We start from the raw sequence: 16,139 nt of genomic DNA, 5'->3' as shown, positions 1-16,139 counted from the left end.
CCTCTTTCCAGGGAATTCTGGGCATTGAAGCTCTGTGAAGGAAATTGGAGTCTGTGGGTTAAACCACAGAGCCTAGGACTTGCCGATCAGCAGGTTGGCGGTTCGAATCCCCTGCTCCTGCCAACCTAGCAGTTTGAAAGCACATCAAAGTGCAAGTAGATAAATAGGTTCTGCTCCGGCGGGAAGGTAAATGGCGTTTCCATGCACTGCTCTGGTTCGCCAGAAGCGGCTTAGTCATGCTGGCCACATGACCCAGAAGCTGTACACCAGCTCCCTTGGCCAATAAAGTGAGATGAGCACCGCAACCAGAGTCGGCCACGACTGGACCTAATGGTCCCTTTACCTTTAAGAGCACTGCACTCTTAACAAATTTAGGGCTGCCAGATGTCAAAGTCTGAATGGACATGGGGGGGGGCGATTTCCGAAAGGGCGCTTTGTCCTGGATCAATGAAAAATCACGGTTGTTGTTTTTTTTTGGGGGGGGAGCGCAACCATTTCCGGATCTTCCTAAAATAAAGCTCAACAATTTTGGAGTCTTCCTAAAAAAGCTTTTTATTCCCTTTCAATCCATATGGAGAAATCACACTGAGAACCAGATCCAACCAAGTCCGATTCATGCAACACTTTTTTTTTTCTTTCTTTAGGGAAAATGGCAACCCTAAATAAAGTACTTCATTGAAATCTAGCTAACATGGCATCAGATCAGAATTCAAACACCACCCATCTCTACTTCTCCTCTCCTCTGCCCTGACCCAATGACACCCTTGCCAGCTTTCTATACGAGTCCGCGGCTCCAGATCACCGGGAACCTTCTATGTAGCCAAGCCCCGCCGCCCCCTTCTTTTCTCCCCGCCTCCACCTGAACCAAACCACGTGCGCCCCAGACTGGTAAACAACACGGAGGCGGGGCTCGACGGAGAGCCGCTTCGCGATTGGTCTTCTCCTCCCCGCTGCCCAATGAGGCGAAGGGAAGGGGTGGGCCTCTTCTCGGGCCGCCGCTTCTAAACAGAAGGCGAGAGTTTCGAGACGCTCCCTTCGCCGAGCGCCGGTTGCGGCGTGGGAGAGACAAAGCGGAGCGTGAGCGGCGACGCCGGCGTAGCGGCTCTCAGGGACCGTCGGCTAATTCTGAGCCGGAAGTTGGGCTGCCTGGCCGGCTTCATGGCGCGCTGGGGCGGCGGCGCCTCGTCCAAGGGCCCCGCGAGGGCCGCGGAAAGAGAAGGGAAAGGCGGCGGCGGCGGCGGCGGCGAGAAGGCCCCGTCCGAGAGGCGGAGGCTGAAGGAGGCGGTGGCCGAGCGGCTGAGGCAGGATGTGGAGAGGTAGGGGGGACCTCAATATGGTCGAGCGCTTTCTTTTAGGATACCGCCCAAATGGTTGCGCTTATTTTGAGGAAACCAAAGGAATTATTGAGCTTTTTTTAAAGGAAAACCCCCAAATTGTGGAGATTCTTTGTAGGAAGGCCCCCAAATTGTGGAGACTTTTCTTTTAGGAAGGCCCCCAAATTGTGGAGACTTTTCTTTTAAGAAGGCCCCCAAATTTTAGCATCACTAAACCCCAGTGTGGCTCTTCCCGTGTGTGGGTTGCTTAGGAGAGGGGCGTGTGGGAAGCCACAGCGCAGGCAGTCCCAACATGCACATGACTCCACTCCCCAGTGTGGCACCTGCTAATTTTGCCGCCCCCATCCCATTTTCTTCTTAAATCCCCCAAGGTGTTTGTAATGCACGAATAGAAACACTGAAGGAAAAAAGCACTGCAATTTCTCCACTATAATATAAAGTAAGCAAATAAAGACAGTTATTAGTGTAATTAACTGAGCTTTTTTTTTTGAGACTACCAGACATAGGTGCCAACACCCTGGGTGCCTGAGCACCCACAAAATTCCCCATGAAGGGGCCAGGCAACCAAAAATTTTGGTGCCAGGGTCATGCACGCAGCCCTTTGCACAGAACCCTCTTACCAAGGTGTGGCGATCACACAGGGTCCCCGGACGTTTCACCGTCTATTGATCCCTGTGCCACCACTTTATTTCTCGCTGCCACCACCCATGCCCTACCTGGTACAATACTGAGTCCAGTTAGGGATAAATTGGAACATAAACTTATGTTTATTTATTACAATTTAACAAGCGTGTGGTTTCATAAACTGTATCGGTCAATTACAATCATAGGGTGCCTATCCAGACCTATAACGTCCGCTACCTGCTCTCACTCACTAAACCACCTCTCAGATATTTACTTGTCTTCCTAGCTCCTAACTGTTCCTGACTCAGCTTATTTCGCTGCACTAACTCAACCTACCCACAGACTCTATCCCAATTTACTCCCACTCCAACCAACCACCCAACGAACTCTCTCCTCCGCCCCTCCCAGAGCTGGTTTTATAGTCCCTCTGACTCCACCCCCTGGGTTCTGATTGGGTAACCTCTTTAACTATTTCACCTCCAGCACTCTCATATGTTAACGTCACACAGGGTTGCTTATTAATCATGCAATTGTAGAGTTGGAAGGTATCATGAGAGTCATCTAGTCCAACTCCCTTTGACACAGGAATCTCCTGCTTAACGTGGCATTTCAAACTCATGATTCCGAGATTAAGAGCCTAGTATGCTATCGTCTGAGCTATTCCAGCTGATGGAATAATTGTTCCTCCCTGGAGACTAATTGCTAGGGGATGCCCTTCTGGGACCTGTTTTTCCATCAGTGCTTTGGAAAAAACTTTCTATCAAGGGGGAGGTCGCTTTCCCGAGTCCTCCCTCCAAGCTTCTAATAATTCGCACATAGGCACCAAATGGGTTATCAGACTTTATTGGCATCTTCTCTGGCACCAGCTACAGACGTCAAATGGCAGCCTAGTCTACAGCGTGTTCTCTCCTCCCCTCGGCAGGTTAACTCGAAGATTTATAGGGGCTGGGGAATGCTGGCAGCCAGCCAGCCCCATCACCTGCTCCCACTTTGGGGACTAATTGCTACCACCTGCCTGAGGGGCCCCACCCAGCGATACCTTTTTACAGAATCACTACTTCATGACACTCATTCTCCACTCCTTGGAGAAAGTTGCAGTTTTCAAGATTTGAGAAAAAGCAAGGGCTGGGTGCAGGCTTCAGCATGCTCCAAGTAGGTCCACTGAAATAATGGGGCATAAGTAGTTGTCACGGCTAACTTAAATCCCATTGGTTTCAGGGGGGTCTGTTCTTGGCATGTCTGAGCTCCTGTATGCACGATACATTTAAAGCAGCATCATACCACGTTAAACAGTCATGGCTTCCCCAAAGAATTCTGGGAGCTGTAGCTGGTTCAGAATTCCTTAGAGTCACTAGGAGACCCGTATTGATCTCCCAGAGCTCCAATTCTTAGAGTAGTTAAATAATTGGTTCTTCCCAGGGCACACTAGGAATTGTGCCTCTGTGCAGAATCTCAGCAAGAAAAAAGCTCTCTGCCTTGCCTGCTCTCTGAAGCTACTGCTTTCCCAGTAGCTAAACAGAAATGAAAGGGAAAGAAAGAAATTGCAAGTCTTGGAATAGCAAGAAGCGGGGACAGAGAAAATATGGGAGAGGAAGCGAGTTTTGCAATGGGCCTGGTTGTTCGTATTATCGAACAGCCGGATGTGAGTCCGATCCGGTGCTGGCACCAGGTTTGGGGTTGCTGTTGGGCAAAATCTCTGTGGGGGACCCTTCTATAAGTTGCTCGCTTTCTTTTCCTTCCAGTGCCCATTTGCTTGCACCTTTTCTCGGGGTCTTATCTGTGCAGCTGTCCTGGAGGAAAAATAAGCAGAAGGCACTGTGGCTTGCTCTTGTCAGCTCACACAGGTGAACAGGACAGCAAGGAGGAATAGGAGGGCACCTCCACAGGTTGGTATGTACCTCAGCAGGTGATCAGTCATCCTGGCTGTTGGTGCCGCCCCTGTTCCAGTTAATTTCAGTGCCACCTACCATCTGGGTACCTGGTTATTGGAGGATGGAATGTGAGCAAGCATAGTACTTTGTTTTAGACATCCAAGAAAGAAACATATTCTGAACTCCATTTTGAGCTCAATGTGTGATGCTCTCTCTGTTGTCTTTCACAGGCTTCTTAAGGAAGAAATCCAAACTGATGTCACTTTCCATGTTGGCGGCGCTCTCTTCCGAGCTCACAAGGGGGTGCTTCTAGCAAGAGTTCCCGGTTTTTTCTCCCGTGTTGCTGGAAGAGTGTTAAACAGTCCAAACCATGGTGAAGTTTTGTATCTGGAGAATTTGGAACCCTCTGAATTTAAAACATTCCTGCAGTAAGTTTCCGCTCTCACCTGCCCCCTTAAAAAATGTAGTTCGAGCCAGTATTGTGATAGATCTGGTGACAGTTAAGAAACTTGTTTTCAGCCTGGTAGTTTTGATAGCAGGCCATCAGTTTGTCCAATTATAATGGTTCTCTAGGCATCAAGGAATGAGCCTGATTCTTAGATTGGGGAACAAGGAATTTGGGAAAAGTGAGTTCTCCCACCCCACTCTACGATATGTTAAAAGAATGGTGGCCCACCTTTTTTTTTAACACTGTGGATATGAACCCATAACCAATCATCAACATATCAGAATATATATTTTTGATACGTTTGTTTATTAATATTTGACAATATGAAATTGGGAGGAAGCGAAAGTGGAGGTAAAAGGGGTAGCTGACAGAGTGGTGGCCAGCAAGTTGTAAGAGTGTACTTAACTGCAAGATGATTTTGGGATAGTCATAGTACTCATGAATTAATGAAAAGAGGTGTGATTTGCATTGAGTAACAATGGTCTGCTTTCTCCATGAAACTGCTTTTTCTCATGCCTACTGGCTACTTAGATGACTTTGTTAAAAAGGTTATTTTTTCATTAGAGATGCTTCTCGTATGTGGTAGAGAAACTCTTCTCTTTCTTAGCATTTTAAATGTTTTTACCAAGGATATATGAAAGAACTATAATGTCTATTCTACATTTTTTGCAAACTTATGCTCACTACTTGAGAGTAAGTGTATGACTTGGGGAGCAACCCTAAGACCCTGGCTATCACTCATTGTGGCAATTAGTTCCATAAATAAATTACATACTGTGTGAGAACGTATTTTTCTTTTGTCTGTACTGAATTTACCACCAATCAATTTTATTGGGTGATGTGGGAGACCTGGAGCAAGGCCTCGGTGTTTGGTCTCTGTTCCCCGTTCCAGCACTCTCACTCCACCGGAAGTTACTGGTTGCATATCCAATAATTTATGCACCATTCTTTTTAAATAATTCATAAATTTATAAAATTACTTCAGTTTGGTACCTCAGAGAGGTGGCTGAATGCCCTTGATCTGAGACTCCGAGGCAGTGTTAGAAACTCAGATATATAAGCTAATTGCCAAATGGCACCTTAAACCTAAGTTACGGTTGCCACAATGGAATATCTAGGCACCTTTTTTGCAATTGAACTTGTCATTATTATTATTATTTATTTATTTCTGTACCACTTTATATTTTAAAGGAAAAAAATCTCAAAAAGGTTTACAACACATTAAAAGATCAAATAAAACAACCCGGAATAAAACAAATACAAGCTTCCAGGAAACTCTTCAGAACCTTCTTTAAGTGACATTTGGCTTTCCCCATGTTTATTTACCTAGTGCCCCATAGCAGAAGGACTATAGGAAGTCGGCATGGTGTTGTGCTTAGAGTGTCTGACTAGGACATGGGAGATCAGGGTTAAAATCTGAAGCTCGCTAGGTGACCTTGGAGTCAGTTGCAACCTCTTAATCTGCCTCACAAGGTCATTGTAGAGATTAATTGAGGAGGATGAACTCCTTGGAGGAAAAGGTGAGATGTAAATGCAATAAATAAGTAATTCTTCTGACCCGCTTAAGGAAGCTGGAGGGGCCAGCCAGATGGAGCGGTTATTTGCCAACCTCCACATGGTCCCAAATGGACCAGCGCCTGGTGCCTGGCTAATTTCTGAGGTCGCCAAAGGGTGGTTTAGCTTGTCCTGAGGTTGTCACCAAGTGTGCACCTTTATTTTGCTCCATACAAGTGAATGGTTCCAATTGCTGTACAGATGTGTAAAGCCCGCCAGCGTTGGGGATGCTAGAATCCTCCTGGTGTTCCTAGGTGTCTCTGCACAAATCCAGCACCTAGGAGAGCTCATTACAATATAGAGGCTCCCTTTATGGCTGTGCTGAATGTTTCGCTCGTTATCAAGACTGGGTAATTTGTCAAAATCAAGACACGTTCTTAGATAATTTTCTGGTTCTTTAATCCTCTCCTTTAGAGGATTGGTGTTCCTCAAAGGATGCAGGGCAGGTCATTTTTTATGTGGCCCAGAAGCCAATTGCTACATGAAATGTGCGAGAAGCAGGATTGATGCTTTTATTGCTCTTGCTGAGTGGGAGTCTCTTCTGTTGACAGGCTTCTTCAACTGAGGTTAAGTGACATGGCCGCTGAGAGCCCGTGGTATATTGGAGAACTGCATATTAGACATTCCCTTTGTAATGTAAAGAGTGAGCAGCATATTGCTTAATTAAATGTGATCTTCAGGCCTGCAGGGAAGAGGCTATGCTAATTCAAGCCACTTTTTAGAACAGACATCCTACTTTTACAGAGATTCCCAGGGAATACCACAGTTTTTGATTACCAGATTATTATTATTTGCCCATATTTAGATGGGGCAAAACAGTAGTTACATCAGCTTTACAGGTTAGAGGTAGAAGACTGTGAATTCCTATTTTAATTTTAACCACCCTGCTGTAATTATTCCCCATTTTCCTACTTAAAATAAAATAAAATCCATTCCATTTCTTACCCTTCCGTTTTGTAAACTTGACAGTGTTCTGGCTTTTAGTAGGACCTGTGCAAATCTAAGTGTGAATGCCATTGGCCGTGCCACCAATTGAAAAGGAGAAATGCTGTTCTCACTGTACGTACAGCTTGACAAGTAAAAGATTTTTGTCAATTCCAATTAGCAGCTGCATAATTGAATGAATTGGCACAATGCAGGAAGCTTTGGAAAAATAGAGCAATGGAATTTTTACTCTTCCCAACAGACAGCAAAGGCAAAGGTTTGCATTACAGCTGTGTGTGTGAAAATAATTCCACCCTGTATTCTGAAATACAAATATGCAAAAGCTTCCCAAAGAACTTTAATAAGGAAAAACCAATAGATTGACAGGACTATCGTTCAAATTTAGCATTCCAATATATATATATATATATATATATATATATATATATATATATATATATAGCAAATAAGCTTATTTATCACTAGAAAGAATCTCTTGTGAATATGTCTCCTTTCAGCTGAATGAAAGTAATTTTCAGTATATTTGCCATCTGTCTCAGTTTGACAGGCAGTTTATCAGGAGCAGGTACTCATTTGGTTTTCAATATTTGGAAACAAGTGTTTTTGCTGTGGTTATTAGCAAAGAGTTCTGTTTTGGTTCTTTGTACCAAGCCTCTGGTATTAGAATGAAGAGGCAGGATTTTGAAATGTGTGAGACTTTGGATTTGCATTTTATCCACACTGGAGAAATTTGCAGGTGTAAAATGATGTATTCTTCCCAACAATTAAATTTTCCCTCTTTCGGAAATAGAGAGGTCTTGCTAACATTGCCAAGTCATGCAGGATATTTTTTTGCACAACTGGAACTGAATCCTGAGTTCCATTGGCTTTTATCACAGGAGTACTGCAGTGCAGCAAAAAAAGCTGTGGTCAGAAACTATACCACTGCACAAGAAAACTTGTAACATGGGGTTATGCAAATATTTGCAAGTCTAGGCTCTGATCCTTATCTACACCATAACATTAACAGAAATTGTAAATGTTGGTAATGCTGTAAGGTCTGATTATATTGTTAAGTTAGCCTAGTTTTGTTGAAATTGATTTCAGTCTATTTGTACAGTTTACTTTTGTGACTCGGAGTCTTTAAGCGTAATTGAATTTCCTTATCGCTATCTGTAGCTTGCAAAATGAAACAAAATCTATATGAGGAAATAAGGATTTTTATCAGTTTCAGCAGCTATTAGAGGCAGTAATCCTATTTCTGGATTTTTAATTTATTTTGGGGGCGAGAGGGTATCTTCTATTTCATCCTTGTGTCCTTCAGTAAAAAAAATTTGTATTTAAAGCTTTGTTTTTCAAACGCCCGACTTATTTTAATTCGTCTTTGAAAGCAGTTCTTTTATTCTGTCTTAATTGTTTTCCCATTCTTCAAATGTTCAGGAAGATAAAGCTTACAATGCAGTCCTACATATGCCTACTCAGCATGGTATATAGGATTGCAGCCTTAATTTCAAATTTGACATTTTTAGTGAAAAGCGTTTGCAGTTGGAGCCTCGTTACCCCATATAATCAACATCACCAAAACCGCAAATCCAACTTACTTCTTTGAGTCTCTAATGGGCTTTGTCTATTGCTGGTGTCCTCCTGTTATAAATACAGTGGTAACTCGGGTTACAGACGCTTCAGGTTGCAGACTCCACTAACCCAGAAATAGTACCTCAGGTTAAGAACTTTGCTTCAGGATGAGAACAGAAATGGCGGGGCGGCGGCAGCAGGAAGCCCCATTAGCTAAAGTGGTACCTCAGGTTAAGAACTGTTTCAGGTTAAGAACGGACCTCCAGAACGAATTAAGTTCTTAACCCGAGGTGCCACTGTACCAGTTCCTGACAACAGATTGTTCCTGTCCATCTTAACTTCTGGTTATCATCAAGTTTCTTGGTAGATTCACAAGGTATTTACCCGGTAAATAAATCCTTTATTTGCACAGTGCTGACTTCAATAACAGTGCAATAACTCCCTTTATCCAGAGCTGCTGGTCACTGGCGACAGCCTCTTGTTACTCTTTCCTACCCATTGCACCCCTTCACCAGCCACTGAATAGCTCCATCGGTTAGAGTGTGGTGCTGATAATGCCAAGGTTGCAGGTCCGATCCCCATATGGGACTGCTGTGTATTCTTTCAGGGGGTTGGATGAGATGATCCTCAGGGTCTCTTCCATCTGTACAGTTCTGTGATTCTGTTTGGGACAGGTTGGTCTGACTGAGGAACCGAGACAGAATCATCTGCTTTAGAGCCCTACAGTAGCAGCCCGTGTGATGGGGCACAGCTGCCTTCCGAACAGGGCTGTCCCTGCTGCTTGCCTGGGTGTGCATGTTCAGGTGGTGGGAGCCCTAGGTTGGTTCTGCTAGTGCAGCTGCACAGTCCCAATGTTGCTGCTCCATCTGGGTGATCTGCAGTGATCAGGATTGCAGCTCAGCCTCACCATGGGGGCTGCTCCTAGGACCTACAGTGGTACCTCGGGTTAAGAACTTAATTCGTTCTGGAGGTCCGTTCTTAACCTGAAACTGTTCTTAACCTGAAGCACCACTTTAGCTAATGGGGCCTCCTGCTGCCGCCGCGCCACCGGAGCACGATTTCTGTTCTCATCCTGAAGCAAAGTTCTTAACCCAAGGTACTATTTCTGGGTTAGCTTTGTCTGTAACCTGAAGCATCTGTAACCTGAAGCATCTGTAACCCGAGGTACCACTGTATTATTATTATTATTATTATTATTATTACTTCATTTCATTTCTATATTGCTTTATATTTTTAAGAAAAAAAATCTCAAAGCGGGTTACAACACATTAAAACATCAAAGGAACCAAGCCGCAATAAAACAAAGTCAAATATAAAGTATACAGTCAAGGCAACATAATTAACAGTAAAAACAAAAACATTATCTTAAAGATTTCAAAATAAAACATTACAAAGGATGTCAACTATAGAATATGTATCTTATACTGTACATACAAAGTTAACAAACAAAAAAATCTTAAACTTTTCGTTTAAAAAAACCAACTTTTATTTATGCAGTTTTAACAGCTTTTATACACACATTGTACAGTATCCATCACTCCTCTTTTTGGAGTCTCTCTGTGGCATTCTATGGAAATCTTGACCTGCCGCATATTCTAATATTTCACCCATTATCATCTCAAGTCTTCCTTTTTTGATGTTATCTGCTGCTCATAGGTTAACTTATACTTATAAGTTAAATCATATATTGTACATTCGAAGATAATTTCCAAAACACCTCCACTCCTCTTTAACTTGTCCTTATTCCTTAGTTTTCATGGTCATGGTTACTAATTCTGTGTATTCGATCAATTTGTTTGGCCAAGTTTCCTTCGTGGGTATCTCTTCTTTTTTCCATTTTTCCGTATATACTATTCAAGCTGCAGCAGTCGCACACAGAAAGACAATGAGTGCCTTTTTTGGAATGTCATCGCTTATCATCCTATGAAAAAGGCTCTGGTCTTTTGGGAAATGTGAGTTTTATGATCATTTCCCAATACTCTCTAGCATGTTTACATGACCACCACAAATCAGCTTTAATATTAAATATCAGTATCAATCTTCATTTTGGTCACAGACCAGCATAAGATAAAAGCATACAGATAAACTGAACACATCAGACTTAAAGCAGGTAAGGGTTAAAAACTAATCATCTTAAACATTTCGAAAGGAAACATTGCTAAATAAAGTCAAATATAAAATGCAAATAATTTAAAACGGCATAATTACCAAGGGAATAAAATACTATCATAAGCATAGAACACATCTGCTGCTGTTGCTGCCAGTCCTGCCAATGGTGGTTCATGGTGGCCGGTGGCTATAGAAGCTCAGGCTTGCTGGCCTGGGTCTGCGCTAAGAAACAACCCATATATATTGGTTGCGTATTGATATTGGCTCCAATGTGTCACCTGACCTCCACTGAGCAGAAAGCTATAATAGCGTCTACAGTGCTGCTCCCCCCCCCCAGAAAAAGAGGTGCAGGAACTCCCACCTTTTGGAACGGACAACCCAAAGTTGTTGAGCCTTTGTGTTTTTAGACAGTCTTTTTTCTTATAAAAGCAAGCCTGTGTCCATGTATGAATTTTCTGAAAGGCAGGACTTCTGCAGGATATATATATATTTTGCATTAGTAGCTGCTATCGGGAATTGGTCTGCTCTAAGAGAGTGAAGGTGACATGGGTTGTTTTCCACAACACAGCATCTTGCTCCCAATGTGCTTCAGTTGTTGTGAGATCGGTGAGTGCTGCCTCCCGTGGCTAGGTCAATGCAGCAGCGAATACTGCAGCGTTCTTGGGCAGATACGGAGAACTCCACAAATATTAAACATTTATTAACCTGGCCAATTATAATAGATTGAAACGTACGGAGAACTCTCCCTACTTCAAAAAGCACAGAAGCTTCTGAGTTGCATTAAAATACAGAGCATGAGTACATAGTCTGCCTGCTCTCTCAATTCTGCTGTATTTCTGTCCTCCTTTTTATATAGACATTTCAGCTTCCTGTCTCGAGCAGCTTCAGAATGGCTGGTATCGTTTAGCTTGTTTACTGCTAAGGCTGTCATTCCTTTTAGCTTCTGTTCTACATGCTATTTTTAAAACTATTGTTTGTTTCTAATGGAAAAATTCAAAGTGATGTATACCTTGGAAGTCTTAATGCTGTTTTGTTTTCCTCCTGCTCCATAATAGAGATGTCTAGTGTAGCTCTCAGTCTAGCAGATCCAGAAGAAATTCTAGGATCAGCTATTTTGTTTATGTGGAAGGTCCATAAGCACAGGATTGGATCATGGGGCCATTTAACACAGCATTCTCTTTCCTGCAGCATTCTCTTTCTCTTGGATGCCTCTGTGGGGCACAGAAAACCAACAACTCTCCCATCTTGTTGTTCGCCTCTCCCACCTGCAGTAATTGGTATTTACTGCCACCTTTTGCTTCATCCGCCCAACACTGTCCATTGGGCTTGTGCAATCCAGACTTGCCCTGCTAATATGCACTATGCTGGTGAACCATCCCTTAACGTTGTCATCATCTAGTGTCACTATCATGGCTAAATTTCCTCTATGTACATACCAGGTCTGCTGCTAGGAGTCTTCAGTCTGCAGACAGCAGAAGTTATGCTCCATGCATTCCATGCTGCACCTTCTGCAGAGAGGGAATTCTAACTCAAAAGCTACCACATCTTGCTGCAAATGTTCTGTAACCATGTAAGACAGGGGTCAGCAAAGTTTTTGTGGCTTGGGCCGGTTCACGGTCGTGCAGATGCTGCAGCAGGCCAGAATGTGCGCACACATGCATGCACAAATGCTCTTTCCGGTGCAGAGGAGGCATGCACAGCTTCACAAAAGGCAGTCCCCGCTCTGCTCTGCACCAGTTTAGTGCAGCGCACGGGAGCCGACCAAGCGAGCGGCGAGGTCCCCAAGCGGGCGGTGGGGGTCCATGGGCCGGTTAAACGACCCCCAAGGGCCGCTTGTGGCCTGTGGGCCTTAGGTTGCTGACCTCTGATGTAAGAGATCTCTAAGCTGCCTGTTATATTAGCCGGGGCAAGTATATGAAGGAAGGGTCATTCTGGTAGGAGCAGACTTTGGTAATCTTTCGTAATAATGGTGCTCTGTACAAAGCCAAAATTTGACACCTCTTCAACTATGGATCTTCTCAAATTTGCACCCCCTTGGCTGGGCCCCTCCACTCAGGGGAACCTTCCTCCCCCCCCCCAATCACCCAAAATCCAGTGTTGATTCCGGACTCTTTATTTCTTTGGCTGAAATGTTATGCTTTCATTATTTCAATTGAAACCTTAGTTAATAATCCTGTGCTCTTAACTGGAGGAGATTCTCTGTAATCTTGTCTCATCCCATGTTAACGCCTTTTGTCTTTTTGGCCTAGTTGCTGCAAAAGTATGTGTTTAACTTGAGGTGGATGGGATAGTCAGAGATGGAAAGTTGGCAGCATTTCATTGACCATCTCTTCCTGATTCTGAAATGCTCTTCCCCAGAGAAGCTTACCTGCTGCCAAGAATGATGTATTTTTAGTGCCACATTAAATTGACTTTAGATTCTTTGGGTCTGTTAGTTTTTATGCTTTATTTATATTCAGTTTCTTGCTGGACTGCTGGTGTGTGTGTGTGTGTGTGTGTGTGTGTGTTTAACAGGATCTTTGGAGAGTTTTAAATATTGTTTCTATAGGTTTCACTAAGTCTTTGGGCGGAAGAGCAGGGGAAGGGAACAGTGAGATGCACTGCTGTTCTAACCCAAGAGGCCTGAGGTAGCCAACATGGAATCTTTCAGGTGTTGTTGGATTCCAACTCCCATCAGCCCCAGCCAGCATGGCCGGTGGTCAGGGATGATGGGAATTGTAGTCCAACAACATGTGGAGGGCACTATGTTGCAACAGTTGGTAGCTTTTGCATCATATGTGTCTTTTAGGGTGAATGGGGAGCTGTTTTCTCCCCAGGTTTACTAATCTGCTCCAGGTATTTGGATAAACTGCAAGGTGCTTCGTTTTTTTAGAGATGGAGACAGCTTGTCAAATGTGCGTGGAGAAGTTTAAAGAAGAGAAATGGGTGTTTGATTCAGAGGCAAAAGCACATGTCATTTGGGGGGTAGTGACTGAGAGGGGCTGAGTTCACAAAAACATGGCACTGACCCCCTATTTAAAGGTGCCTCTGTATGCTCCCAGGAGTTTCGGGTGATCTTACAGAAAACCTGCATCTTGTCTTTTTCTGCAGAATGATTTGTAATTCAAGGCATGTGGGTAAATAGTGATTTAAATAAAAAAGAAGGTTGACCCCAGTGTCTTTAGGTAGAGCATGGGACAGAGTCAGACCTGTTTTCCCAAAGCTGTTTCAATTTTCATGGACCAAACACAACTCCAGAATCCAAAGAGGAGGTACGTGATGCTGCTTCTCCTCCCTCTTCCAGCAAGAAGCATTCCAGTTGGAAAAGCAGGAGAAGGAATCTTAAACAAAAATGGGGGAGCAGATTTTGTGGGGTTAAACTTTTAAAACGACAAGTCCTCTTCCCCATAATCGTAGAGCCACCTTAAGAGAGGGGAAGGAAATAGACTTTGTTCTTCCCTTCGCCAAATGCTGTAAGGTAACGGTAAAGGGACCTCTGACCATTAGGTCCAGTCGTGGCTGACTCTGGGGTTGTGGCACTCATCTCGCTTTATTGGCCGAGGGAGCCGGCGTACAGCTTCTGGGTCATGTGGCCAGCATAACTAAGCCGCTTCTGGCGAAACCAGAGCAGCGCACGGAAACGCCGTTTACCTTCCCGCCGGAGTGGTGCCTATTTATCTACTTGCACTTTGACGTGCTTTCGAACTGCTAGGTGGGCAGGAGCAGGGACCAAGCAATGGGAGCTCACCCTGTTGCAGGAATTCGAACCGCCGACCTTCTGATTGGCAAGTCCTAGGCTCTGTGGTTTAGACCACAACGCCACCCACGTCCCCCAAATGCTGTACTTTCCCACATAAGAATGAACAGCAGCTGTTCATTCTATGGGAGGAAGTACGTGGGTGCCCTTGGGGGACTTGGTCTGTTGAATAAACCTGTGCCCCTTGGGCAATGAGAATCAAACTTGGACTTGTCTTCACAGCTTGCAATCAGTTTATTGGTCATGCTAGAGTGTGACAGAATATGTAGAAATGACTATTTCTCCTTTCCTGCATAGGCCAAAGTCATTATTTGTTTATTGCGTTGTTGGAAAGCCTGTCAACCCCACAAGTGATGATCAAGATTTTAGCAGTCCAGTCAGCGTACTCTCCCAAAGGGGAGAAGAATTTTGCAACCTTAATTTAGATGACTGTCTGATAACGGAGTGTTACAGCTTCCAGGCAGGAAGATTATCTTGTATTTTCCTGGAATTATTATAAATTGACTAATAAATACAGACAAGTTTCATCTGATTGCAGCGCACAGTTTAGAATGTCTGTCTGGAGGTTGTTTTCAGAACAGATTTGGACAAGAGTGTTTATGCCTTAAAGGACACAGCATACTCTTTAACACTCCATAAATTCATGCATATTGCCAAGCAAGTCTTTCAAGGAAATAGTTATCTGGAAGTCTCCCCGCCCCCCAAAGTAGCCTGAGTTATTTAGCTACTCAGAGGCAATCCTGTTTTTCTTGTTTTTTAAACACCCTTGCCCTTTATGGCTTTCTTGAAGGTTGCATTTTGTCTGTCTTGTTGTAAAAGACTTTGAGAACTGATGAGGCTGTTTTTGTTATCATTGGCAGTAAATGAACACTTTAGCGGGAAAAACCAGGAAGTGATCCAAAGGGCTGCTCATTCTAAGTCTACATCACAGGATCTTCAAGTTATAATCTGGCATGTTTGGGTCATGCTTTTTTTCCTGTGCATATCCACATGCACCTGTATTTTATGTACGTCTTCTCTCGCTAGGTCTGCTTGAATCTGATTATGCTGGGATAATGGGGTTTTCTTTCCAATGCACAGTTGCGAGTTTGAAGAAGAAGAAGAAGAGTTTGGATTTGATATCCCGCCTTTCACTCCCCTTCAGGAGTCTCAAAGCGGCTAACATTCTCCTTTCCCTTCCTCCCCCACAACAAACACTCTGTGAGGTGAGTGGGGCTGAGAGACTTCAAAGAAGTGTGACTGGCCCAAGGTCACCCAGCAGCTGCATGTGGAGGAGCGGGGAATCGAACCCGGTTCCCCAGATTACGAGACTACCGCTCTGAACCACTACACCACACTGGCTCTCGAGTTTGCTTTTTAAATAGGCCAGAAAGTAACACAGGGGAAAAAAGCAAACAAAAAATGGTTATAGATGTAGCATAATCTTTGTTGCATGCATGGACCCTCCCTGTAGAATAACTAGTTTCTGAAACTATTGAATCATTCTAGGTCAGGGGTCGGCAACCTGCGGCTCCGGAGCCGCATGTGGCTCTTTTACACCTTTGCCGCGGCTCCAGGGCGGATACTAGCGAGGGGAGGAGGCGCATTGTGCGCCCCAACACTCCCCACTGTGGCGGGCGCTGTACTGGCTGTGATGTCGCATGGGGGCGGTGCGTGCGTTAGTCACGCACCGTCCCGACGTCACCTTCCCCCCGCTTGCTACATTGTAAGGGGCATGTACGCTGGTCACTGCATTGAAAGGGGGCATGTACGCTGGTCACTGTTTTGAAGGGGAGTGAAGAACACACACACACACAAAGGTAACTTGTTAATTTAACGTTTATTTCTATGAGGAGGAGTAATTCTGAGGGGTCAAACAAAAAAATAATAAAAAAGTGACAAAAAAGTTGTTTTTATAATGACGAGTTTTGCGGCTCCCAGTTTTTTTTCCTTCGGAAACGGGTCCAAGTGGCTCTTTTTGTCTT

General features: G+C 44.1%; 1 protein-coding gene across 3 annotated transcripts in view; it reads left to right on the top strand.

Moving 5' to 3' along the window:
• Window positions 1-985: 985 nt before the first annotated feature.
• Window positions 986-16,139, top strand: part of BTBD8 (BTB domain containing 8) — a 42,641-nt gene continuing 27,487 nt past the window's right edge. For 2 of the 3 annotated variants that reach the window (XM_082227702.1, XM_082227700.1), the window contains exons 1-2: window positions 986-1,316; window positions 4,060-4,257. In XM_082227702.1, the coding sequence (XP_082083828.1) occupies window positions 1,159-1,316; window positions 4,060-4,257 (356 nt within the window). In that variant the 5' untranslated portion in view covers window positions 986-1,158. The remainder of the gene's footprint in view (window positions 1,317-4,059; window positions 4,258-16,139) is intronic. The other variant, XM_082227701.1, reaches the window with a different exon arrangement.

This window comes from Podarcis vaucheri, assembly GCF_965113315.1.
Source record: "Podarcis vaucheri genome assembly, chromosome: 6".
Classification (NCBI taxonomy): Eukaryota; Metazoa; Chordata; class Lepidosauria; order Squamata; family Lacertidae; genus Podarcis; species Podarcis vaucheri.
The sequence above is the reverse complement of the archived record's forward strand: the minus strand, read 5'-3'. Positions and strand labels throughout refer to the sequence as shown.